General features: G+C 41.6%; 1 protein-coding gene across 3 annotated transcripts in view; it reads right to left on the minus strand.

Moving 5' to 3' along the window:
- PIN1 (peptidylprolyl cis/trans isomerase, NIMA-interacting 1) overlaps window positions 1-25,504 on the minus strand; it is a 47,975-nt gene extending 22,471 nt beyond the window's left edge. For 2 of the 3 annotated variants that reach the window (XM_070935021.1, XM_070935023.1), the window contains exons 1-2: window positions 25,399-25,504; window positions 10,958-11,158 (exon numbers count right to left, since the gene is read on the minus strand). In XM_070935021.1, coding sequence (XP_070791122.1) covers window positions 10,958-11,158; window positions 25,399-25,456 — 259 coding nt within the window. In that variant the 5' untranslated portion in view covers window positions 25,457-25,504. Of the gene's footprint in view, window positions 1-10,957; window positions 11,159-22,622; window positions 22,702-25,398 lie in introns of those variants that run through there. The other variant, XM_070935022.1, reaches the window with a different exon arrangement.
- Between the last annotated feature and the right edge of the window lie 443 nt (window positions 25,505-25,947).

Below are 25,947 nucleotides of genomic sequence, written 5' to 3' on the forward strand. Positions count from 1 at the left end.
ACTTCTCTGGTGGGCGCAGAAAAGCAGTTTAAATCATGAAGATTTAAGCTTTGTTTCTGTACCCCACAGAAGAATGTGAGCTCTCCCCTGTACAGGGAAGGAAACTCCTCTGGTGGGGTGCAGAAAAGGAGCCTAGATCTTCATGATTTAAGCTTCATTTCTGCACCCTGTGAAAGAATGCCAGCTGCCTTCAGCCAGCAGCGCCTTCAGCCAGCCCTTAGAGACAGGAGGGAGTCGTCTTGGCAGGTGGCAGCAGCTTGCAACCCTTCCCTGCTGGTTTCTCCACTGACTTTCTGGGGCAGCTGACAGGAGAGATCACATGATCACAGGGCACTTAGGAACTGGTGCGAACAGGTTTTCAAGCACCTGAGATGTGGTCATGTGTATTCAGCGTAGCAGTACGGTGACCTTTTACGATGGCCAGACATGCTTTAGGGTCATAAAGCATCCTTTCGGAGGCAGTTGTACCTATAAGCGTTTGTTAAACAACTGGTCATAAGGACTGCATGTAAGAAGAGAAGCATGCCTTATATCATATAAAATCATGAGATAGTCTAGTTCTGTGATGGCGAACCTATGGCATGTGTGCCATAAGTGGCACGCAAGCACTTTCTGTGGCATGCGTACCGTTGCCAGCTGCTCTTCTGGTTTCCGGTGCGCGCATGCGGTCTTTGGGCTTCCAGCATGTGCATGCACGCTGGCCAGCTGGTCTTCAGGTTTTCAGCACTCCAGCACACATACACACATGAGCGCGTTCCGGTTTGGGCACTTGGATCGCCATCACTGCTCTAGCTGTTCGTGGTATTCAAAAATCTCTCAAAAACTCTTCAAAAGGGATCTTTCAGGAGCTCAACACTGTGATTCATTTTGTTTCTATACAAATCAGATAACAGGTCAATGTTTTCTAACTGGTTGTGCCCAATGGTAAATACCAACAGAGGTCTTTCACAGCTTTTAAATCAACTGCTCAAACTTATCTAAATCATGTACCATATTTTTCGGAGTATAAGACGCACCTACCTTTTTTGGTGAGGAAAAGAAGAAAAAGAAATCTCCCTCTGCCTCTGAGCAATTTTGCCTCGTTGGAGCAAACAGCAAACAGCCTGCTTTATTTTCATTTTCGTTTTCAGCATAGCTTGATTAGCACAAAGAAAAAAAAAATCTGCTCCAGCAATTTACCTCTTTGCAACAAGCAGCAGAGCCCTGCGCAAAACAGCTGAGAGCAAATCAACTGAGAGTTGGGAGGCCGATCCAATCAACTTGTGCTAATTAGACTGTGCTGATGCTGAAAGGAGCTGTTTTTTCTTGCTGCTTGCTTGCAAGGAGGTAACTGTTGCAAGGCAGAGGCCAAAGGGTGGGGGCCAGTGGGTGGGCGGGGCTACATTCGGTGTATAAGACGCACCTAAATTTTCACCTCGTTTTGGGGGGGAAAGGTGCGTCTTATACTCCAAAAAATACGGTAACTGTAGCTGTGAATAACCCCAAACAGTCCTCCCAAATCTAGCAAATCAGGCAAGTAAACTCATAAATGAATCTGGACAATCCCTTTAAACAATTTAACACATTCACAAAGCTTCTGTCAATTCCCTTACCTCACAATGGTATTTAACGAATACACAGTAATAGCAGAGTTAAAATCTACTAAACAAATACATGACAGGCAATGACGATACACCTGTCAAACTGATGGCTCCCAACGGATCTATTTAAACAATTCTGAGCTATAATTATGCTCATTAGATATGATACCTCTCTTCACAGAAATTCAATGAAGCTCAGCTGTTTGATTGCAACTGAGGTGGGCATTGATGCAAATACATTTTGTGAGATTCTGTTGTTGTTTTTGTTTATAATTTTACTTGCTCATTTTTAGAAGATAATAACAGGCTGTTCTCACTAAGTCAACAGTATCCATCTTTCTTTATCAAGTCAAAGTACACATCACTTTTAAATAATTATATGCAAACTTCTATGACCTTTGCAGCAAATGGAGTATTTCAAGGGCAGATGGAGGTTCTGGCAGAAAATGGATTTCCTTCCCTTCCGACCATAGTATTTCACACTTTGGGGAATTATTTAAAAAAAAGATAATAAAAGTGACAAATGCATACATGGTTTTATCAACCCTGCAGCAGAAAAGTTGGATGAAACAACCTTTAATCACATCTTTCCTCCTGTCCTTAAATGACACAGAAGATTGTTCTAACAGAAAAATTATCAGATGGGACTTTTGTCTCAGGGGCTATCAACTGATACTTTAATACATTTTAAACAATACTTAATATAAGAATTACATCTGGATCTCATATAAAACAAGATTAAAATGTCTCTCTCTATAACCTTATCAGATGATGGAGGCCATTTATTGCTGCTGCAGCAACAGCTTTTCATTTACTTGGTATTCTATCTGAAAAAAGATAACGTGCAGAAAAAAGCTGGTCTCAGAATTTCAACTTGAAAATGCAGTTCTGGGACTTTGGTTTGCACATTAAGGACTTTGTAGCTCCTGCGCTAGTGACCTCAAGTTATCAAGTTTGCTCAGTTTCAAGAAAATATTGACAAAAATGTCCACCCTGTACTGCTTTTATACTCATGAAATTCAAGAAAATCCAAATTATATAGCAACTCTACACTAAAGTCAACGTGCTTCAGTTTAGGGATCTTATGAGTCCAGGAATACATTAAAGAAGATTCCCAACTTCTAGTTATGCTCTACTGCAACATATCTGAGGCACACTATGTCCAGGAAGATTGAACTAGCCAGCTATTATCATTCACCTTAACAAAAACTTTAAGCACAGGTCATACTACAGCGCAGATGACAAATACTCTTTTTCTCAAGTCTCACCAGTATATATATCAAAATTAACTCAATGCTAGAGAAAGGAGAACATTCAGAAAGCATTTGTTATCATTTTTGGCGCTTCCCCACATTTTTCCATATAACAGTGATCTGATTTCCATGGGAAAAGGTAAATGGATGTAAAGTGATTTGTTAGCTGGCACTTCCATGGTAAAAATGATTCAAAATAATCCTCTGTGCATGCCCAAGATGGCGGCTCTCTGCAGAGCTGCGTTTTTACTGGGGTAATGTCCTGACTTTTAGGGGGCCCCCAGGGCCAGACTGACTACCTATGGCCCGTGCTCGATGATAGTAATGTCTTGCAGTCTTTTGAGAGCATTTTGGCTCTCCAGAATGTCTCGGCCAGGAAGGGGTGGCGTCGGTGGCAATGCAGAATGGTCGGATTGGCCTGAGGCTTTGCTGCGCCAGACTCTACGTCCGTCGGCGGCTGCCAGAGCGGCGGCAGTGGCAATGCAGCGGCCGTGGCCATGTGGCACCCTCAGCGGGACTTCGCTGGACCCTGATGGCGGCAGGAGTTGCCTGTGGAGGCCAGTGGTGGACAGAGTCAGTGCTGAAGAGGTCGATGGCAGCGGCGGCGACAGTGGCGTCCGAAATGGCGGCTGTAAGATGGCGGCAGAGGGAGCGGCGGAAACCAGAAGGCCGCGAGTGAGAGAGTAGGGGACTTTCTTGGCAGCTACTCCAGCTGGAACTCCCTGGGTGACCGTAGGACGCTGACCCACTTTATGAGGGGTCAGCCCTAGGCCGTCCCAGAGACCCCCCTCCTTACAGGGATTGGGGGGCTGAGCCGGAGGCGTTGTTGACCACGGAAGAGCTGAGGGTGGCTCAGGGGGACCGGAAGATAGCTGTGGTGTCTACCTTTGCCCCCCCCCCTGCATTTCATCTTGTCTGCCCCCTTTTTTGGCTTGGTGTTAGGCCTTATTGTGATCACTTGCCATCCAGGTTTGTTTCCTGTCTGCCAGAAAATAGTCTTCCTATTTCTGTTTCATCTGGGTCTCTCCGGATTCGCCTACTGCGTGGTTGCCATAGACTGCCCTTGTTCCTGAACCTAATAACTGGTTTATTCCATCTGTGCCTCCTTGTAGTATGTAGAAATGCATCTTGAGGAGCAAATATTGAAGGAGCCGGACCAAGGCTGCTGTTCCTTTCCCCCTACTCAGCCACCGTGAGAGGGTGGTTGGTGTTTACATCTGGGCCCAAAATGGCTTAAGACTCCTCCCACTGCCGAGAGAGGGCAGTGGAGCTCAAAGAGTTTAATGACTTGCACCTGAGACTGGCATTTTCTCCACGGGACCTTAGATCGCTGTGATGGACCCCCAGCCATGGGCTATACCCAGTTACTGGATGTACTCACCGGCGAAACTCCTCGAACTGTGAGATTCCCCCCTCTCGCAGGTCTGGCCCTCCATTCTATCAAGGGCCTACCTCGATGACGGGTTTTGGAACCCCGAGAGGTGGCACGCAGCAAAGAGGAATTTGAGGGGTTTTTGGTAGGAGGGTGTTGGGTTTTTTTTAAAAAAAAGGCTTTGTATTCTTTTTTAATTAGGTTTTTAGGGGCACCGGGGAGGGAGCGGGGTGTGGGTTTGGGGGGTAACCCACAAGGGGTTGGGCCTAGTCCGACAGGAGGCTATATGACCGGGGGTGCGGGGTCTGGGGTCAAGGAGGGGGCTACTCTCCGTATCAGTGAGGGCTGTTCCATCGGTGCTGTGTGTGGGAGGGGCAGATATGGCGGGAGCAGAGGGCCATATCATGTTAGGGGAGTGCGCACTCGCTATCTTCGAGCGATTGTGTGCTCTGGCCCCCAATGCTCTTCTTGTTCCCTGGGTTGCGCAGATCCTCAGGGCCCGGGCCTTCAGTTGATGTTGTGCAATGCCAGGTCCGTGGTAAATAAAGCCCCCCTCATTTGTGATCTCGTTCAGGAGGGGGGAGCGGACCTGGCGGGTATTACGGAGACCTGGTTGGGCCTGGAGGGGGTGGGTTCCCACCAGGTTTCCGTGCATTCCATCAGCCGAGATCTCAGGGGAGGGGAGGGGGGTGGCGGTTGTTATAAAGGAAGGTCTTGGTCCGAGGGAGGCCACTGTGCCTCAGATAGCCGGATGTGAGTCTCTCCTTGTGAAGTGGGGACGTGGGGGGCAGATGGGCTTGCTGATCGCGTACCTGGCTCCCTGCCACGTGGCGGCGGACTTGCCTGAGCTGCTCAACGTGATAGCCGGGGTGGCAGTTGATACCCCCAGGCTTATGGTCATGGGGGATTTCAACCTGCCATCTATCGGTGAAATGTCTGAGGCGGCTCGGGAGTTCATGGCTTCCATGACGGCCATGGACCTGACCCAGTAAGTTCATGGCCCCACTCACATGGGGCGACACACTCTGGACTTGGTTTTTGTCTCTGGCCAGTGGCTGAATGGTTTTGATATAAGGGATATTGTGATCGAGCCCTTGTCATGGTCAGATCATTCTCTCCTTCGACTTGACCTTCAAACCGCTACACCTCGCCGCAGGGAGGGGGAACCGACTAGGTGGTTCCGCCCCAGGCGCCTGATGGACCCAGATAGGTTACAGACGGAGCTTGGGCCATTCCTTGAGGTTCTGGCTCATGACCCGGCTGAAGACCTGGTGGCCGCCTGGGATAGGGCGGCCGCTGGAGCTTTGGACCGCGTCGTGCCTTTGCGGCCTCTGATCCGGTGCCGATCCCAGGTGGCTCCCTGATTTTCCAAGGAGCTGAGGGAAATGAAGCGTCAGAAAAGACGCCTAGAGCGCGGTTGGAGGGCCAGCCGGTCCGAATCTGACCAAACACTGGTGAGGTCTCATATTAAGACCTACCTAGTGGCGATAAGAGCGGCAAAGTCTGACTACTTTTCCGCTCTTATCGCGTCTGCAGATAACCACCTGGCCACCCTGTTTAGGGTGACCCCCTCCCTGCTCCATCTGGGAGTGCGGGAAGACCCCTTGGAGGGTAGGGCTGAGGATTTTGTACAGTATCTGCATGACAAAATCGCTCAAATTCAGGAAGGTTTGGACTCTGATGGGGTAGGTTCAGACAGGGTGATGGAGGAAGGTCTTGAGAGTGTTATCTAGGAGGAGTTTGACCCGGTGACTCCCGAAGACGTGGACAGGATTCTGGGTAGACTTAGCGCGGCCACATGTTTATTGGACCCGTGTCCCTCCTGGCTGGTGCTGGCTTCCTGGGAGGTTACACGAGGCTGGCTCCAGAGGATTATCAACGCTTCTTTGAGTGAGAATTGCTTTCCCGCCGCCTTGAAAGAGGCAGTGGTGAGCACCCTCCTCAAGAAGCCCTCCCTGGACCCAGCTATTTTAGCAAATTATCGTCCAGTCTCCAATCTCCGTTTCATGGCGAAGTTTGTTGAGAATGTGGTGGCGCGACAGTTCCCCCAGTACCTGGATGAAGCCATCTATCTTGATCCGTTCCAGTCGGGTTTCAGACCTGGATACAGCACGGAAACGGCATTGGTCGCATTGGTTGATGATCTCTGGAGGGCTTGGGACAGGGGTTTTTCCTCTGTCCTGGTCCTATTAGATCTCTCAACGGCTTTTGATACCATCGACCATGGTATCATGCTGCGCCGGTTAGAGGAGTTAGGGGTGGGAGGCACCGTGTTGCGGTGGTTCTCCTCCTTTCTCTCTGACCGGTTGCAATTTCTGTTGACAGGGGGCCAGAGGTCGACCTCGAGGCGCCTTGTGTGTGGGGTGCAGCAAGGGTCGGTCCTCTCGCCCCTTCTGTTCAACATTTATGTGAAGCCGCTGGGTGAGATCATCCGTGGTTTTGGGGTGCAGTTCCACCAGTACACTGATGACACTCAGCTGTACATCTCTACCCCGGACCACTCCAATGATGCCCTTGACATGATGTCCCAGTGTCTGGAGGCCGTGCAGATCTGGATGGGGAGAAACAGGCTCAAGCTTAACCCGTCCAAGACTGAGTGGCTGTGGCTCCCGGGGTCCCGATATAGTCAGTTGGTGACATCTCTGAATATTGGGAGCGAGTCGTTGGCCCCCACAGAGAGGGCTTGCAACTTAGGTGTCCTCCTGGATGCACAGCTGTCCTTAGAAGAACATGTGACGACCGTGGCCAGGGGGGCTTTTTATCAGGTTCGCCTGATCCGCAGTTGCGTCCATTTCTGGATCGGGACTCCCTACCCACGGTCACTCATGCCCTCGTCACTTCCCGCCTGGACTACTGTAATGCTCTCTACATGGAGCTCCCCTTGAAGAGCACCCGGAGGCTCCAACTGGTCCAGAGTGCGGCCGCACGGGTGATTATGGGAGCGTCATGGCCTCCCATGTAACACCTCTCCTGCGCGAGCTGCACTGGCTTCCGGTGGTCCTCCAGGTGCAATTCAAGGTATTGGTTACCACCTTCAGAGCACTCCATGGCTTAGGACCTGGGTATTTACCAGAACGCCTTCTGCTACCAATAGCTTCCCACCGGCCAATTCGCTCCCACAGAGAAGGGCTCCTCCGGGTGCCGTCGGCCAAACAATGTCGGCTGGCAACCCCCAGGGGGAGAGCCTTCTCTGTGGGGGCTCCTGCCCTCTGGAACGAATTGCCCCCTGAGATGCAGAGGATTCAGGACTTACGCGCCTTCTGCCGGGCCCTCAAGACGCTTTTATTCCAACAAGCCGGGCTGGCCTAATTTTTAAATTTTTAATCGTTAACTTTTAACTTTTAAATGTCCAAAACGGGTAGTTTTATTTTAATTAGATATGGGCCAAATTATTTAATATTTCTTAAATTGTTTTTTAAATTTTATATCTGTGTGTTTTATTTTGGCTGTACACCGCCCTGAGTCCTTCTGGTATATAGGGCGGTATATAAATTAAATTAATAAATAAATAAATAATAAACAAAAATAAGAATGGACAAATGGCTCTTCAGCTACCATTTCCATGTAGTAAAACAAGAGGGAAGAGGTCCTTTTGTGACAGAAAAACATTTAAAAAATAACTTCTTCCTCCACCATTCTTATAGTTAGGAAGATGAGTTGATGGAGATACGCTAAAACATTTTTTAAGTCCAGGACATCCGGATAACATTCAGAGATGGCTCAGGTAGACATCTCCCTAATTCACTGAACTACTATAAGAAGAAGGAAGAGGAACAACACAATCAGACTGCAAGTTTCTGTAATTATAGTTAATCTGTAGGCAGCCCTGAGTCACTTGTGAAATGGGCAGCTATATTAATTGGTTATATAAATATGTAAGTAAATATAATCTCAATAAAAATAGTTGTAGACATCCTATGGACTTGATTTGGTTCTCCTGAAGGAGGATGACTCTTTGGATTCTGTTCACCAGGAATCATTTAAAGGAAATGGAAAACTATCAAAAGATAACCAGATATTTATGACTCCCCCTTTTCTTATGCAGAGAACTTCTATTCTGCCTCATTGCTGAGATAGCATAATAATTGAAAACACAAGTGGCATCTCATGGAAGATTTTTATTCCTGCAGTAGTGCTAGCAATGCCAGTACCAACAAGGACAGGGCCAAAGTATCAAGCTCTTTCAACCGAGGGTTGTTTTTATATAATGGGTGCTGTAATCCTATCAGACAGTTGGAGCATCTCTTTAGAAGCATACTTTTGATAGTCGAGGCATACTTTTGAAAGTCAGGTATTTCCAATAAACCGTGACATGCAATTGGGGAGAGAAAGGATTCCAGAGGCTTTAACAAATGGGAGAGGGGCTAACTACTACATGTAAACCATGAGTTCCACCCACCCACCCCCCATCCTGCCAATTTAGGGGCTCACTGGAGCTTGGCAAAGAATAATATATCATACTAATGGGAAAAAAACCACCAACAGAAGCAAAATTGTATTCTGTATGTATTTCTCCATTACCAGTATGAAGTGGTACTGTTCAGGAGAAAGTTTTATTACCTCATCTTGTATATGGGTGCAATAGGTCTTAAAAACCTAGATTTTGTTAGAAAGTAGAATAGAACAGAACAGAGCAGAATACTGGAATGGAACGGAACAGAACAGAAACAGGGAGAGGGAGAGGAAGAGGGATAGCGAAAGAAAGAATAGGGACAGGACAAGGACCAGGGCTATGAGTAGGACTAAATAGTGGAGTGGAGTGGAGTGGAATGGAATGGAATAGAATATAGAATATAGGAATGGAATGTAACAGAACAGAACAGAACAGACCAGCACAGAACGGGACATTGGAATGGAACGGAACAGAATAGAATATTGGAACAGAACAGAATATTGGAATGGAATCAGGGTGGATAAAAATCAATGATTTTTAAAAAAAATCTCTTCTTGCTTTACTGCTCATGCTTCTTTGGTAGGCCACTCCATCTGCATTTTATGTTTTTCATACTGAATTCTCATTTCCTTGTAAAAATATGCAGAAACATATTCTTATGTACAGCCACTTATGCTTCTTTCAGCATCGGGGTGGATAAAAATCAATGATTTTTTTAAAAAATCAAGAAAATCAGATTTTTTTGATTTAAATCGGGTTTTTTTTATTTAACTCGGATTTTTTTGATTTTTATCGAATTTATTTTAATAAAAAACTTTTGGGGTAAAAATCTATCGTAAGATAGATTTCTATTTAAGATATATAAATAATTTAGTTTATTCAGCATGAAATGGAGCTTAGTTATGTAGCATGAGGCTGTATATTCTGCAACACTGGGACTATCGGTGAGTCAACAGTGAGTCAAAGGAGTAGCAGAGATGACAGTTGCTCTTTAAAAATTATGATTTAAATCGAGTTGATTTAAATCAAGCCTTTTTACTAGTGATTTAAATCATGATTTAAATTGTAATTTAAATCAACTCGATTTAAATCAAATCCACCCTGAATGGAATGGAATGGAATGGAATGGAACAGAACAGGAATGAAACAGAAAAGATTGGATTGGATTGGACTGGACTGGATTGGATCAGAACAGAATATGGGAAGAGAAGGGAAAGGAAGGGAAGGGAACATAACAGAAAATATTGGATTGGAACGGAACAGAACAGAATATTGGAATGGAATGGAACGGAACAGAACAGAAAATATTGGAACGGAATAGAACAGAATATTGGATTGGATTGGGATGGGATGGGATGGGATGGGATGGGATGGCATTGGAAAATATTGGATTGGAACGGAACGGAACAGAACAGAACAGAATATTGGAATCAGTGGTGGGTTTCACATTTTTTTACTACCGGTTCTGTGGGTGTGGCTTGGTGGGCATGGCAGGGGAAGGATACTGTAAAATCTTCATTCCCACCCCACTCCAGAGGAAGGTTACTGCAAAATCCCCATTTCCTCCCAATCAGCTGGGACTTGGGAGGCAGAGAATAGATAGGGGCGGGGCCAGTCAGAATTTTTACTACCAGTTCTCCGAACTACTCAAAATTTCCGCTACCGGTTCTTCAGAACTGGTCAGAACCTGCTGAAACCTACCTCTGATTGGAATGGAATGGAACGGAACAGAAAATATTGGAATGGAATAGAATATTGGAATGGAATGGAACAGAACATTGCAATGGGATGGGGATAGAATAGAATAGAATATAGAATATTGGAATGGAATGGAACGGAACGGAACAAAATATTGGAATGGAATGAAATAGAAGAATGGAACAGAATATTGGAACAGAACAGAATAGAATAGTATATTGGATTGGAATAGGAATAGGAATAGAACAGAACACTTTTTATAGGCCAAGTGTGATTGGACACACAAGGAATTTGTCTCCGATGCATAAGCCTTTCATCGATCTTCCCCATTTCAAAATGTACTTCACTATTCTAAGGCCTATGTAACATAACCAACATATTGGAATATAAGATACCCAGGAATCAGCTCTCATACCAGAATCAGTATGGTATTGGGCATATACAATTTGTAGAATTCTGGAAGCCTCCCACAGAAACATATAAAACTAAAAACAATAGGGGTGAAGAACGAACAGGAAGACCCTTCTACCACCTGCTATCACCCTATAGCCTATTAGGCTCCACAAAAATATTAAAGGACAGAATTGCATGAAGTACTAGATGGCCAGATGCAGAAAGGATTATAGAAGTTATGCTCTCACTTTCTTTTGCTTTTACTTGCCATTAATTAGTTCCAGGGCCTCCTCCTTGCTTCGCGTGATTTTATCTTCCCTCCATGATGAGGGTCTCCTGGATTGATTGTGCTTCACCAAGAGATGTGAGCATCGCACTTTTGTTGGCTCCCCTTGACCATTCTTGCTGTTGCCAGTGGGGCGTTCCCACTGGCTGGCATTTGTGATATGGTTGAAATAATAAACACGCCCTGCAAAGAAATAGAATGATGTTAGTTCTAAGGCAAAGCAGATAATTAAGAGCTTTGTTCTTTCTTAAATTTCCCATGAGCTTCCCTTCCCATATTTTGGTTTCAACTTCTTTTTCCAGCATTTTCCACTCTCACTCTCTTCCATGTCAGCAGGTTGATGTATTACTTCTCAAATTTGTGCCACCAAGTCATCCAAGAAACACACCCTCAACTAGTACCATGTTCAGCCCCAGTACCAGGGGTGCTATTCAGCAGGTTCTGGAGAACCGGTAGCGGAAATTTTGAATAGTTCAGAGAACCAGCAAATACCACCTCTGCCTGGCCCCAGAGTGGGGTGGGAATGGAGATTTTACACTATCCTTCCCCTGCCACACCCACGCCCACCAAGCCACACCACAATCACCAAGCTACACCCATACAACCGGTAATAAAAAAATTTGAATCCCACCACTGCCCAGTACTATGCTATTTTGTGTAATGTGTAAACTGTATGAAAAAACAACATATCCCAGGTAAGTTTTCATAAACTGCTTTTGGTGATATCAAAATGAAACTTTTGGGGAAAAGTAAAAAAAAATTAGAGTGAAAGCAAAAATGTTCAACTTAAAAAAGCATTAGACACATTGATTTTCCAGGAGAATGCATGGGAAATGGATATAAGGAAAGAGCATGTAGAAGCTGCTTGGAACATAATGTAAAGATTTACTTTACAGAATGTCATAAATGTATATGCATTTACATTAATGTTATGAAAAAAGGTGGTTCATAAAATGTGGTAAAAATGCATATAAGGGAATTATTGCTGCAAAAAATTATACAAGAGAAAAACCCTTATACAGAATATAATTAAAAAGAGCAGGGAATAGCTAAGAGGAAAAGAGGAAAGGAAAATGCAGTGTGATTTTGATAGGAAAAATGGGCTTTAGAAGAGGGCTAAACAAGGAGCTTCCAGCAGAGTTAATGTAATTAAAATTGACAAAATGAATTGGAATTAAACTGGCACAAGGCAATGCTGGAAGGAGTATTTCGAAGGTTTGTAGAGGAATGACAGGAATAAGCCAAATAATGCAACTGGAATACATATTTAAAAATGCAAGAAAAACATTTAACAGAAGTAGGGATCTTATGGGACATGTGGAAAAGTCCAATTGAAACAAATGCTATTAATATAGATTCTTAAGAAAACTGATAATAAAAAGTTATACATGCTATGGGAATGTTTAAAATGATAAAGACTGCAGATGTTGACAGCAAAAAAATTAAAATAAGAATGTGGATTACTTATAGAGTGGCTGTGGAAACACAGCAAGCAAAAAGGAAGCAAAGGTGAATGCAAAAACAACGGGAGATTAAATGTGTTTAGGAAGATGTTCAGCCAAATTCTGATAGGAAGGTTATGAAAGGCGATACTGAGCAAAATGTGTGAAGTAAGCAACTTTATATTAGCCAGAGGGTGTATGTGGTTCTTTTTACCATGTCATGAAAAATGAATGAGAAATAAGTTTCTTGTATGTTTGTTGATTAAGAGAAAGTGCCTGACAGAAAGCTTAAACTATGTTTTGTGTGAATATGCAATTAAACATCGGTCGCTAAAGACAGTGAAAAATGGATAGAAAATATGCACGATAATAAATGGAATGTTTAACAAACAGTTCAATGCCTAACGTATAAACCACATGTATGATGTTCCTTTGACTGCTTTAATGTGTTTAGAATACATCTTGAAGAGACAAAAAAAGTGTTGCTTTTGCTGCCCTCTTGTGGTGCCTGGAGACGGGGGGGGGGGGGGGGGGCTGGATGTATTACAACATGCTTCAACAGAACCCTGATAAACCGAATGGCTTTAGGTACATGGAGACTTAGGATCCAGGAGCTTAACGTCTTTAGTTCTGGATGGGATTGCACTTCCTGAAACAGATCCTCTGCACAATTTGGGGATCCTCCTAGACTCACAACTCCTGCTCTAAAGAGCAGATTGACATTGTGAGTAAGAGAGCTTTTGTACAACTTTGGATTGTGCACCAGTTGCACCCTTTCCTAGATTGAGAAGCCTTATGCTTAGTAACTCACGCCCTGGTCATTTTGCACTTAGACTACTCCAGTGTGCTCTACATGGGGTTACCCTTGAAGAGCATTTAGAAGTTACAGCCGCCATGAACAATCTTAGGGGCCCCTAGGGTGGCCCATGTTACACCACGGTTGCATGAACTGCACTGGTTGTTGACTTTCTTCCTGGTCCAATTCAACCCCGTGCACGTACTGGTCCTTTTTATCCATTTCAATCCTAATTGTAATGGTTTAGCTTTTAACATCTGTTATTTTAATGTTTTAATTCTGTTATTGTTTTTTTTTTTATGACATTATAAGATGCCCAGAGGCGCTTCGTGGAGAGATGGGCAGGAGCAGGACACAAATTTAATAAATAAAAACAAATTCTTAGTATAGATATGTTGATCAGGAACATGAATATACATGTATCTTGTATGCAGATGATGCTAAACTTCTGGCTAAGAACCTAAATGATTTACACTAAACGTTAGGCTGTATGGCAAATATGACAAATATGACAAATAATGTAACGAAGGCCAAGGCCAAGGTTGTTGTGTTGGATAGGGAAAATGGAGCCAACAATGGCAAGTTATACATGAAGGGCAAAAGCAAATTAAATAAATGAATTTATATAAGCTTGTTTGAATGTTTACTAAAGATGGGGAAATGAATGAAGACAATATAAGATACAAGCAAGCTGGTACAAAAGTACCGAGTAGTGTGTTGCCTAATGTAAGTGAATGCTGAACAGGGTGGATTTGATTTAAATCGAGCTGATTTAAATCACAATTTAAATCATGATTTAAATCACTAATAAAAAGGCTTGATTTAAATCAACTCAATTTAAATCATAATTTTTAAAGAGCAACTGTCATCTCTGCTACTCCTTTGACCCACTGTTGACTCACCGATAGTCCCAGTGTTGCAGAATATACAGCCTCATGCTACATAACTAAGCTCCATTTCATGCTGAATAAACTAAATTATTTATGTATCTTAAATAGAAAACTATCTTACGATAGATTTTTACCCCAAAAGTTTTTTATTAAAATAAATTCGATAAAAATAAAAAAAAAATCCGATTTAAATCAAAAAAATCTGATTTTGATTTTTTTAAAAAAATAATTGATTTTTATCCACCCCGATGCTGAAAGAAGCATAAGTGGCTGTACATAAGAATATGCTTCTGCATATTTTTACAAGGAAATGAGAATTCAGTATGAAAAACATAAAATGCAGATGGAGTGGCCTACCAAAGAAGCATGAGCAGTAAAGCAAGAAGAGATGGGAACAATTATAAACTGAATACAAAAAGGTGAGCAAAGAAAAGTACATTCAGATAACTTGAGTCATATTGAAAGAATTAATGAGAAAAAAAATACTGGAACAGTGAATTAGTCAAGAGAAAAAGGAAGTCCAAAAAGTTGCAATTGGAGGGAGTAGATTAAATCCTGGAAAAGATAAGAGATAAGATAAGATCAAAATGTAATATATAGAGCACTTATGTGGCACAGTGGAAGCAACCATGCTTTGCAAGGATAGAATGGTATGAAAAAGTATAGTAAATGGTATTGGTATAAATTGTTTTAGCTATATTTTCTGCATTTATCTTTATTTTCTTATTTATTCTATTTCTATAGCTTAATATCATCTTTGGCTTACTATTTTTTACTCCTTTCCTCACTGTGCATAATATTGCTTATCCCAAAAAAAATATTTATTTATTTAATTTATTTATAATTTAATTTATATACCGCCCTTCTCCCAAAGGACTCGGGATAGTGTACAGCCAATTAAAAACACAAGATACAAACAACAGTTTTAAAATAGTTAAAAGTATTAAACAATTTCGGCCCGAATTTAAAACCCAAAGTTTAAAACACCCAATTTAAAATCATTTACATAGATAGCCCTGCCTGGCGGAACAGCAGAGTCTTAAGGGCACAGCGAAACACACGGAGGTCCGAGATCTTGCGTATTTCCGGGGGCAGTTCGTTCCACAGGGCAGGAGCTCCCACAGAGAAGGCCCTTCCCCTGGGTGTCGCCAGCCGACATAACTTGGCCGATGGCACCCTGAGGAGTCCCTCTCTGTGAGAGCGAATTGGCCGGTGGGAGGCTACTGGTGGCAGAAGTCGGTCTCGAAGATACCCGGGTCCTAAGCCATGGAGCGCTTTAAAGGTGGTAACCAACACCTTGAATCACACCCGGAAGACCACTGGGAGCCAGTGCAGCTCGCGGTGTGTCACGTAGGCGTGACGAGTCACGCCCATAACCACCCGCACGGCCGCATTCTGGGCCAGTTGGAGCTTCCGAGTGCTCTTCAAGGGGAGCCCCATGTAGAGAGCATTACAGTAGTCCAGACGGGAGGTGACAAGGGCATGAGTGACCGTGTGTAAGGCATCCCGGTCCAAAAAGGGCCGCAACTGGCGGATCAGGCGAACCTGATAAAAAGCCCCCCTGGCCACGGCCGTCATATGTTCTTCTAAAGACAGCTGTGCATCCAGGAGGACACCCAGATTGTGAGCCCTCTCTGTGGGGGGTAAAGATTCACCCCCAATAGTCAACGATGGCACCAGCTGACTATATCGGGACGCTGGAAGCCACAGCCACTTGGTCTTGGAAGGGTTGAGTCTGAGCCTATTTCTCCCCATCCAGACCCGCACGGCCTACAGGCAGCGATACATCACATCAAGGGCATCACTGGGGTGGTCTGGGGTGGAGATGTACAACTGAGTGTCATCAGTGTACTGATGGATTCTCACCCCAAAACCACCGATGATCTCACCCAGTGGCTTCACATAAATGTTGAACAGAAGGGGCAAGAGGACTGACCCTTGCGGCACCCCCCACGCGAGGCACCTCGAGGTCGACCTCTGCCCCCCTGCCAACACAAACTGCGAACAGTCGGAGAGGAAGGAGAACAACCGTAGCACGGTGCCTCCTATTCCTAATCCCCTCAACCGCTGCAGCATGATACCATGGTCGATGGTATCAAAAGCCGCTGAGAGATCTAATAGGACCAGGACAGAGGAACAACCCCTGTCCCGAGCCCTCCAGAGATCATCCACCAATGCGACCAATGCCGTTTCCATGCTGTACCCCTGCCTGAAGCCCGACTGGTACGGGTCCAGATAGATAGCTTCATCCAGGTACCGGGGAAGTTGTTGTGCCACCATTCTCTCAACAACCTTCGCCACAAAGCAAAGGTTGGAGACCGGACGGTAGTTAGCTAATATAGCCAGGTCCAGGGATGGGTTCTTGAGGAGGGGCCTCACCGCCGCCTCTTTCAAGGTGGCGGGAAAGGTACCCTCACTCAAAGAAGCATTTATAGTCCCCTGGAGCCAGCCTTGTGTAACCTCCCGGGAGGGCCAGTACCAACCAGGAGGGACACAGGTCCAATAAACATGTGGCAGCACTAATCCTACCCAGAATCCTGTCCACGTCCTTGGGAGCCACAGGATCAAACTCTTCCCAGATAATATTCTTAAGACCTAACCTCACCTCCTCCCCTGGACTCACCCAGTCGAAGTCCAAGCCTTCCCAAATCTGAGCGACTTTATCATGCAGGAATTGCACAAAATCCTCAGCTCGACCCTGCAAGGGATCTTCCCGCACCCCCCCACCCCGCCAAAGAAGGGAGTGGGTCACAATATTATGGATTTGTTTCACTGGAAAATTATTACCCCACAAAGACATGATATGTAAGCAACAACAATCAAATTTTTATCATTGAGATTTGGTAAGCTCACATGCTATATGAATAATTTTCCATACAATATGCACATCACACACATAATATGCAATTTTACATGATTAATTTTGGCGCCAAAAGATTCAATAAGATTATAGGCAATGTTAAACTTTGCAATTACACCTCCTGAGTCACTAATGGGATAAGAAGAAAATGGTTTTTCTCTGTAAGACATACTCTTTAAAGAAATTGGACCAAACCGTCAGGCTAGATAAATCTTAATAACTTAATATTCTTTTTCTCATACATTTAATCATTATAATTTACACCATTTACAGAAAATGATAAAATTGTTTTTCAATTTTATTAAATGACCTGAAAAACAGTCTGGTTTAGAATGAAAATCTAAAAATAAGCATATTATATTTAAAATGTCTTCACTTCAATCTACCTGTCAAAAATAAATAAGTCTAGGTGAGCCTTTTAAATACCGAAAGAAAAATCCAGAAAAGCAATTGATTTTCAGCCATTATAATTTTACACTATTTTTCTATCATGTGAAAAACTTTAAAAAAGTACTTTTCAACTACTTTGCTCATAAATTATGCTGAAAAAGACTGCTAAGCAGTGAGAAGGCAGATCAGATTATTATATGGTCATAGCTCATCTTCCAGAAAGTACTGTTAGGAAATAACTATTTTAGATCTGAATTATATTTTTGGCCTTAAATTCATTCCAAAATCAAAAACGTTAACAGGAATGAGGCTGGATTGTATGACACTGCAAAAACCATTACTTGCTTTTTAAAAACACTGTAGTCAACTACAGATAATTCTCAATTTATAAATGGGACCAGAATTTCAGTCCCCAAACAGTAGCCATTAAGTGACTCATCACATGACCAGATCCATTTTTACAACCATTTTTACCACGATCATTAAACAAATCAGCAATGTTGTTAAGTGAATTACATAGCCTTTAAGTGAGTCATATGGTTGTTAAAGTGAATTTGGCTTCCCCAATTGACTTTGTCAGAAGCTTGCTGGGAAGGTCAAAAATCAAATCAAGCAACCGCAAGCCAACGCCACTGTCATAAACAGAAGCCAGTTGCCAAGCACTCAAATTGAGATTAAATTCTTGTGGGGTGTGTATGTGACCATTTTAATTTCAAAGACATATCATAAGTCACTGTTCCCGAGACAGATGTAACTTTGAACCAATGTTAAATGAATAGTCATAAGTTGAGGATTACTTGTACAGAACTTTACAGAGCAAAACTGCTTACTCCAAATGAGGCTGATCAACTGTCTAATGTAAAATTTAGTGAGTAGTGAGTGCCCTGACATTTGAACCTGGTTGCAAAATTCCATTTCATTTTTTTAAAAAAAAAATAAATTAAAATGTCATGCAAATAACATGTCCTTCTTTTCTAACTTGACTTTGAAAACTTCAGTATAGATGCTATATATGTGTGTGTGTGCTTCCTACAAACACCCCCAATGAAACTGATTAAAGTGGTAGTTTATATGTGTTTCTTACTTAATCTAAGGGCCGCTGCCCAGTTTTTGAGGCGCTCATCAACTTCATCCAACTATGACTTTTTCAGCCTTCCCTGTTCATACAATCCATTCACGCACTTGTTCATTTTCTTTATATAACTAAACTTTCTTGGTGTAGATATTTCTATTATCATTCACTTTTGCAGTCAGTCCACACTCATACCCAATTCTAATAAAGTTTTATCTTCAAATTTACAGTGTGTCATAAACTGATGTCCATTTTAATGGAAAGCACCTTTAAAATTTTGTGAACTAGTAAATGTTTGTGAATTTATATGCAAAACTGTATTAAATCTTAACTGAAAAAAAGTAACCCTTATTTTTTAAAAAAATAGCACAAGTGTCCTTATGTGCAAAGCAAGTTATGGTAATAACAGTCACTTGTTAAAAATATATGGGAGGCAGATGTACACAGAGTTAGACGTGTGACCAACTTCAACCCTCTTAACTCTAACACAAGCAAAAGTAATTAAGCAATGGAAGCAAAAAAAATGTGGTTTACAGGCCTGAACCTAGTCTAACTGCAGGAAGGGACACAGAACTGACTGCAAGTAACAGCAAGGATTCACCTCAACAATTACCATGAAAAATATAGTAACAGTAAAGTGCAATATTATGATTACTTGGTCAAAGTTTCTTCCTAATGTAAATGGAGAATGCAAACTAAAATATGTTTAAAAAGATCAACAAAGTAAAAGTATTTTTGGATATGTAAAAAATTTAAGAGCAAGGTAATGTTACAAATACATTTGCCGGATGCACATTTTTCCATTGTCAATCTGCCTGAAATAGAAGACAGAGTTTACAGAAAGACAACATTTACAATTTATAAATTTGAAATTCCTTATTTCAGATAATTTTGAAAAAGCAATACCCTTACCTACAGGCAAAGGCAATCTTTTATAATTTGCATTAAAAAAAAAAACTCAACATATCTTAACGCCACAGGCTGTTTGTTCAATTACCTATGGCCAGTGGTGGCAAAGAGCCTGTACTACTATTTTAATGATCAATACCCTCTCCAAATCTCCAATTAAAATCATGGAATGATGGAGCACACATATAATGTAGAATGAAGAATCACATTTTGCTCCAAATTTTTTTTATCTTATTATCTCCCTAAAAGATTCTAAGTCAAATCTCAGGATCACTCTAGTTTTAACTAAGTTATAAGAACCTTGACTGTATCATAAAATCACAAGGTGAATAAATACTGATAGATCTCAAAAGTTATGGGGAAGAGATCTGGCACAATTTAGCACCATCATTATTTCTTTAGGTATCACTATTTTCCAACTGTTAATTCAAAAAAAACAAAAAGAAAATGAACTTAAATATGGAACTCATTCTGAATACTTTATAAGGGAGTACATTCTTATTTTCTTTTTCCTTAAACCTTGAGAAGAACATCAAAAACAACTTCTCAATTATTTTGCCTTGTTCTAATGCAATTTTATCCTAATACCTATACATCATAATATTTTTGAAGGCAGCACAGCATACCCATGATTTTCAGAAGCTGCAGTGAGCTCCAACCAGGTACTGATGAATTTATTAGCTTTGTTTTCTTCCTATATAATTTTTAAAAAATCTAATATAGGAAGAAATTAATACATTTTGGGCAAGTTCTTATGCTACCACACGTACATATTTAAGGACATTTATAAGAGAACTTCATTGTGAAAGCTGAAGGAAGTCCAAAGACAAGAAATCAAAATATACAAATGTGCCTGCATAGTTCTGGCAAAGATATGGAACTCAAGAAAACAAAAGCTAAACCATTAGTACTACAAACCTAAGAAGGCTCAGTGTGCATTATTTAGCTTTTAAAAATATTTTTAAAAGCTAAAAGGAAAAACAAGCTACCAAAGGTGTGAGGACTACGCCATGTTTTCAACAAGATAGGGTATGCACTAATCATCAGTCAGAAAAGGTTAGATAGTGTACCCAATACACTCAATACCTGACTCTTTGGAAATCATGTTCACCTGAAGAAACAATGGAATATGTGACATTTTTCAGAGCCATGGCTATTTATGATTATCTGGTCATGACAAAGCGTGAAAGTGTGTCTAGGCACAATTCCTTAAGGAATTAGTCAGCAATCTGCTATTTTTCAGCTGAGATCTAGAAAAAATTCTAAGAACAGTGTCAAAAATTTATCAGCAATATCAAACTGAATAATCAAAAACACTGCCCAGTGTGCGAGTGGTGTTTGATTACAGTATGGCTTACTTTATCTAATGCAAAGACTGACTATTGCAAACTGTAGAACATCTTGTAGGGCCCTAATAACAGGGAGATATTGTAACAATCTGAAAATCTAAGTTACATAATTGAAGCTTAGTCTTTCCTATCCCGAGTCAATGAAAAACTAAAAAACCCGCAATGTGTGAATAAGATAGCCTCATCTGGATGCCCTGGTAGTACAGTTATTAGAATGCAATATTGGGGTTCAATCCTGACAGGCCTCAAGGTTGACTCAGCCTTCCATCCTTCCAAGGTTTGTAAAATGAGGACCCAGATTGTTGGGTGTAATATGCTGACATTGTAAAATGTAAAATGAGCTCAGGAGTGCCATAAAGCACTGTGCTGAAAAGCACTGTGGGGCAGACATAAGTCCAAGTGCTATTGCTATGAAGGTGTTAAGATTAAACTGTATTTCAGTTGTTATGGAATCAGCTGGCTACTAAAAAAAAAAAAAAAGCCTCAAACCAGTTCCACCTGATTTCTTAGGAAAATACACTAGCATAATTGCATATATGACGATCAAATAAAATAGGAAGTTTGGTTCGGCCAAAACCAGAAATGCATTTCTATTGGTTTGCAGGCTGCAGGCAGTTTGCAGGTCTTGTCAAGTTTTATGTTCTAAACTAGATGGATGCAAATTGCTTTTTGGATGTGTGAAGAGCTTTAAGGTCACCACTTTAACCCCTTTCCAAAACTGGAAAAGGGAAGCTTTTAAAAAAAAAAGTCTATGCATTCTGCAGGTCACAGAAGAGATGTCATATATTTTGCAATCCTGACTTATATGATATGTATGTTTTCACACTAGAGTGCCAGAAATATTCTGGCCCAAAGAAGAAAACTTGGTAGATATATGAATATGTGAGAAACCTTGCAAAATAGGAAGTGTTCCTGGGATATGATTATATTCAGATATCAAATGTATACATAAACAGGGAAGGACACAGAATGTAGTGCACCTGTATATGTATGCTTCAAAGATGTACAGAGCACAAATTTAAAAGCAAATTTAAAATAAAAATACCAGCCTATGTACCATGTTCCCAGACCTGTACAATATTCCCATAACCTATTATAGGTTGGGGGGAAATGAACCAGTTAGAAAAATCCTATAAACCTGGGTACAATCTTCCTCCCACATTATAGATATAAATGGTCCCAAATAAATGACATTTCTAAATGCTGCATTCTGATTATAGAACAGCTATTTATAATTCTAGCTAAAGTGGTGTCATGACCTGATGCTCATTGTAAATTATATTACTATCAAATTTAAAAATACTATGACACTCGGAGTCGCTCTAGCAGTGAGATGGGCAGCATAAGAAATTTAATAATAAAGTGATATCTGCAGGGGAAGCCCAATGTGATCATATTTAACTTCAAAAACGGCCATCTCAAAATAGGTACGTTAGTTTAAACATAAGTCAAAGTAGACTTACTGCACGATACTTCCAGTTCTCTGAAAGAAAAAAAATGTTACTTACAATATAATGAATGCAAAGTCAGCTACAAGAGTTGCAAATAGATTTGAGGCTGTCACTGTGGTTAATGAACAGTCATGAGACAAAAAAGGCTTCCTTTAAAACAGGGAAGTCTAAAATTAAGAGGAGCAAAAAGAACCCAATGCTAACAAAAGCAAATTTGATTTTTTAATAAAATAGATGAAAAAGCAAAGCAATTTGGAAAGCCTAATAAGTAGGACCTTCAGCAAAATGCTGCAAAATGGAGTGTTCATATTCAGAATTTTGCTCATCAAATATAACAACCCTCTGAGTTTCCTGTTTTTCTTTCCAACTGATACACATTCTACAAGCCTGATTGGCATGATCAGTCATTATTCATGGGGGGGGAGGGGGATGGATGGATGGATAACCCCTTCGTTTTTTTTGCTCTACAAATCTTCAATACATCCTACCTTTTTCTTTTTCGTCCTCCATTTCTTAGCACAATTTCCTTCCGTGGACAATATGAGTCTGTCTAATGCTCTGAGAATATAGCCCGTCAAGAGCAAGTAGCTTGGCTAAATGCCTCTGTACTTCCTGATTTGATTTGTAGTCCTTCCTCTTTCTATTCTTTCCTGGGACTACACATATTTAACCCTTTCTAATGCTGTATGGGGAGAGGTTTTATTATTTGCTTTCTCAATGTTTTTTTTAATTCTGCAAATATTAAAATAATTTTGAGCAAATTGTTACAAAACATGCATTTTTCCAAGTTTGGCTTATTAATAATCAGCAAGCAAACTTCAACATCTCTAGACCCATCAGAAGTGGAGGGAGAAGAATCAGAATAGCTACACAATTAGATTACAAGATTAAAAAGAATACTAAGCAAAAATACAGAGCAGCTGAGTGCATTTGCCATGACTGCAGAAAATGCAGTGTCAGCAAAGCCTTATTTTCTAAAAGGAGAATTATATCAAACAGATATAACATAATTACATTTGGGTTTAACAGACATACTAAAAAATTTTAAAAAACGATGAGTTTATTATTTATTTATTTATTAATTAAATTTCTATACCGTCCTTCTCCAAATAGGACTCAGGGCGGAGTTTAGATGGCATACTGTAGTTCATTATCAAACTACAGTATTTTGGGGGAAACCCAGCTTCCAATCTATACGTTATAAAATCTCAAATGGATGATTACTTCTCAACCTAACCTACCTTCTTGCAGAGTGGTTACCAAGATAAAATATGGGTAGGAACCCTGCCTCCACCTTGGATAAAAATTGGGGAAGGAATGTCATAATGCAATGTAGTTGCTATAATCAGCCATTATTCAAAATATAATTACACTTTTTTCCTTTTATAAAAATATATAATAGATCCAGAAACTGTTTAAGATAAATTGATTGAAATTAAAATCAAAGGCTGAATTAAATACCCCAAAACAGCACTTTGCTGAGCAAGAATCAATGTAACTTCTATTAGGGAACATATTGCCTTAAAAACCTTTTAAAATTCAATTAGTGTTAGAAAACATGTATAGAGTGGCCAATTACTATACTTTCATACAAATGCATGAAAAATTTACCCAAAGGCTTCTATAAAGTATGTGAGAAGAGAATAAATCTTATTAATCAAAAATGGTTTAAGTAAGAAGTTGAGGGTAGCAATAAATGGCTACTATACATCATTAGTCTCCCAAAGGACAGTTGCCTGTTTTAAAAATGCTAGAGAACAAGGTAACCAATAAAATAATTTGTAGAAGACAAATTATTTAACTTAGTGAAATCATTTCCCATTGTATACCTTAGAGCAGGCATGATAATGGCAAATGAGATTCAACACATTTACAAAATCCTATCTTCCAGTAAGATAAGACAACCAGTTTGGTGAGAAATAAATTAAACCTAGATATCCAAAAAATAGGATAATGGAGAGCTCAAAAGAAGTTAAATCATTGTGCAACAGCTGTAGGAACACTGATGATAGGAGTAACTCTAAATTTTTGCAAAATGATGAATATGGAGAAAATTAACAGGGGCATTTTCTGTTTTTTTAGAAAATTAGAATTTGAGGTCACACAACAAATTGCCACAAGCAAATGCTTCACAAAATGCATAATTTAGGGAATTCACAGTTCTAAATCCAAGAGTTTAAGAGGGGATTAAGCAATTTCACAGTGAAGATATTATGTTTTTCTTTTTTTTAAATAAACGAGAGCGTCCATGTTCAGAATTCATGCTGGATACTGTTTGCGTATTTGGAGTGGGAGTAGTGGAAAAGAGGTACAATGAGCAGCTTCAAGTTCTGTTGATTTGTTTCCTAAATGCTTCCGAATGGCCTCTCCCCCCCCCAAAAAAAAATCCTAATATTCTGATTACTGCAGTGGAGGAATCCTTCCTCTGATTCATCAGAGTTCCTACCATGATTTTACAGAACAGCTCCTCCCCTCTCCCGCCCCCGAAAACGCACACAACTCTATTTTGAATTCACAATATCGGGTTCGAAAATGTAACCGGGAGGGTGCCAAATTACATTCACTTACATAATTCTGGAGTTTTAAGTCCTGAAAACACAAGATTCCGAATAGAAACGGTGACAAAAATCCCTTAAGGGCAGGTAGGGATGGGAGCTTATTTCATTGAAACGAATAAGAAAAAAAAACGATGGTAAAATTAATTGGAAGTTTTATTGTTTTATTGTTTCAAGACACCGTCAAAGAAAGGAAAAGCTATGGGGAGAAAGGGGGGGGGGGGAAGGAGGCGGGGATGGGGCAAAAGGGGAGGGCAAAAAGAATACGGAGATAAACGGATTGAACAAAAAAGAATGGGGAAAGGAGGGGAAAAAACGCGATATACATGATGCCCGTTTTTCAAAAGCCTGCACTGCTTTTCGGAGGAGCCGTAGCAGCATGCAGCCCGCCCTAACACGTAACGCCTTTATATTGAACACCCCCCTCAGAAAACCCTTCCATTCAAATTCAAATGCCTCCGTTCGAGACCGGAGATTTTTCTCCCCGTCTTTTCATGGGAACTCTTCTTTTCCAAAAGGGGGGGGAAAAGGCCGCCACACCCTCAGGCAAAAAAGGCCTCATTGATCCGCCCCACCACCACCACTACTACTCCCCCCCCCACCGGTGTGTCAAGGCCTTCTATCGTCGCCTCAGACACACAAGCTTCCTCCCCCGCCCCCGCGGGGCACCCCCAGAACCAGCCCTCAACCCTTCCCTCCGCGGCGGTACCGGAGCTGCGGCTCATGCGCTTCTCCCAGCCCGCGGGGAGCTTCTCCTCCTCCGCCATCTTTCCTCCTCTCACAGCACAAGCAAGGGCAGAACCGGCCACGCCCACTTCTCCTGGCAACGCCGCCACTACCACCGCGCGCGCTCTATAAAGCACCACGCGCCCGGCCTTTCTCGCGACAACCAGCGCTTCTCCCCGCCATTGGCCGCTCTGGCGGGAAAGCCTCGTTCCTATTGGCGGGTTTTGTGAAAAAGAATTAGAAGGAAAAAAAAAAAAGAAAGAAGTCGATGGAATCCCGCTCGGAGTAGGCCTATCTAGCCTGGCTACTATCTAAGCCTCATTGAAACCCGAAGGTGCTTTTTTTTCCAAGAGGCAACTGGACTTTCTGGTTTTTCTTTGAAGACGTTTCGCTTCTCATTCAAAAAGCTTCTTCAGCTCAGGAAACTTCTTGGATGAGAAGCAAAAACGTCTTCAAAGAAAAAACAGAAAGTCCAGTTGCCTTTTGAAAAAGCACCTTTGGGATAACCATGATCTGGATCAGCGGTCACCAA

This window comes from Pituophis catenifer, unplaced genomic scaffold (assembly GCF_029215685.1).
Source record: "Pituophis catenifer annectens isolate HBS135680 unplaced genomic scaffold, rPitCat1.0.hap2 SCAF_2, whole genome shotgun sequence".
Taxonomy (NCBI): Eukaryota; Metazoa; Chordata; class Lepidosauria; order Squamata; family Colubridae; genus Pituophis; species Pituophis catenifer.